A 2,135-nucleotide genomic window follows, 5' to 3' on the forward strand; every position below is an offset into this window, starting at 1 on the left:
GAGGCGGGAGGTCACTGGCTTTGGGAAGAGGAGCGAAGGGAAGAGCAGGGTGGTTTGAATGAAGGGATGTGGAGGTGTTTGACTCTGTGGGAGTGAGGGGAATGACATGAGCCTCTCCTCCATCACCCCAGAAAAAAAGCCCCTGTCCTACCTAGGTGACTTCAAGGCTGCCAGGCACAGGTTGGTGTTATAGGAATTGAATGGCATTCTTGAGACTCAAGATTAGCAGATTAGTGGGTGCTCTGCTAGAGATTTGTCCCTGAAAAATTTTTTGCCCCCAGTAGCTGTGGCCTGTCTACCTTGCTCTCTATTTCATGTGTCACAACGCTTTTCTCCTTGGAAGAGAAGGTGTTGGCGTGTGAGTGTCAGACAGAGGATCCTTGTCTAACAATGGCAGCTGTGTGTAGGACAGTAGGAGCTTCAAAGACAGAATCTCACTTAATCCTCTCCTCAAAGCTAGAATAGCCTTTCCTTCATTGGATAGATAAGGACCTCGAGGCTCAGTGAGCTTGGTCATGCCTGGATTCAGACCTGTCTGTGTGAATGCAAAGCTCGTATCATGTTCTTAACGCTCTGCCATCCAAGACCTGGCCTCCCTCTTTGGGGCAGGGAAACGAATGAGCCAGGCGAATGGCATCCAGGAGTGAGGGTAGTTCTGTGGAAATCAGGGCTGAACATCCATCTGGAAGGGGCACTGTCTGAGCCAGCACGGAATGAAACATGGAGGTGGGGGACACTACCCTGGAGCCATTATCCTGGAGCTGGGCCTTTAGAGGGTTACTTCTGGGTTTGTTCAATAAAAGACAAAGTTGCACAGCACCCGGTACCTCAGCAAATTCTCCCAACAGTCCTATAACACAGTTGTCACTCTCATCTTGGAGCAGAAGCTCAGAGATGGGGCATAACAGGCACCAGGTCATACAGTGACTCAGGGACTGTGTGTGATCCAGGCACATCTGCAGCTTCAAAGCTGATGGGCTTGCCTTAAGCCCAGCTGCTTTTTGGAAAAAAGCATTCTTCTTAAAAGTGCCTGCAGGGTGCAAACATCTGTGACAGAAGGCTGGGGGCTCCTGAGCTAGGAGCAGGGGGTCCCTGCTGAGTGTTGGGGAGAGCTCTGCAAGATGGATGGGGCGCATCTGAGGCGGCAGAGTGCTGGGGCCCCAGTCTGCTGCCATCAGGCAGTGATTGATGACAGCCCGGCTGCCGGCTGCCAGAGAAGAGCAGCAAGGCCTCTGGAGGCTGCAGAGAGGAGGGTGAGGAGAGGCTATGAATATTTCAGAGAGGCGGCCAGGGCTGGAGGAAGGAGGGGTGTGAGGGAGGAAGGCATTTGGGCAGAGGTGGAAGGCTCAGGGACTAAGACAGCTGGGTTAGGGAAAGACAGATATCAGTGAGGGGGCTCAGTAAGGGAAAAGGAGGGCTAGGGAAGAGGAGTGGGCTTAGAGAGAGGAAGGGGGCTCAGAAATAGAGCAGTGAGATTAAGGGGGACAGGGATCGATGAAAGGGGCTCAATAAGGGGAAAGGGGTCTGTCTGGGTAAGGGGAGGTGGGGCGCAATGAATGGGACTGAGGGACAAAGAATCAGTGCGGCGAGGAAATTCAGTGAGGGGAGGGGCCTCATTCTGGAAGAGGGGTCTCACTGATGAGAGAGGAACTTAAAAGGGGGATGTCTATGTAATGGGGGAGGGCTCGATGCTCTTGTTTCCCTTTCGCAAAACATGACACCATTGAGGCTGGGGTAGGTGGGGGGGCGGGGCCTGTAAGGGAGGCTCCCTGTTGGGTTCCTAAAATTCCGGCCTGACCCTCTTGGGGCCGAGGCCGCAGACCCCGGAGCCGGCCGCACCCCCTTGACCTTGGACCTTGCGGGGAGGACCAGGCCTGGGACGCGCTGCACTGAGAAAGGGGCAGCGGGAAGGCCCGGCCCGCGGGAGCGGGTGCTGAGCGTCCCTGTCGCCGGCAGCGTGGCGGAGACCCCGCGGCTGCCCGAGGGCGCCGAGCCGGGCCTGGAGTACGCGCCCTTTGACGAGGACGACAGCCCGGTGGACTGCGACTGCCCGGCCGCCTGCTACCGCGGGCACCGGGGATACAGGTCAGAGACCCACGCGTCGGGGGTGAAGGGGGCGAGGGAGGCGGGGTGGG

The 2,135-nt window shown here is 56.9% G+C and overlaps 1 protein-coding gene across 1 annotated transcript in view; it reads left to right on the top strand.

The window, feature by feature from the left end:
• SRRM3 (serine/arginine repetitive matrix 3) overlaps window positions 1–2,135 on the top strand; it is a 55,757-nt gene that overhangs the window by 33,997 nt on the left and 19,625 nt on the right. The window contains exon 4 of the mRNA XM_019646837.1: window positions 1,957–2,085. Coding sequence (XP_019502382.1) covers window positions 1,957–2,085 — 129 coding nt within the window. The remainder of the gene's footprint in view (window positions 1–1,956; window positions 2,086–2,135) is intronic.

The sequence above is a fragment of the Hipposideros armiger genome, unplaced genomic scaffold (assembly GCF_001890085.2).
Source record: "Hipposideros armiger isolate ML-2016 unplaced genomic scaffold, ASM189008v1 scaffold_107, whole genome shotgun sequence".
Lineage (NCBI taxonomy): Eukaryota > Metazoa > Chordata > Mammalia > Chiroptera > Hipposideridae > Hipposideros > Hipposideros armiger.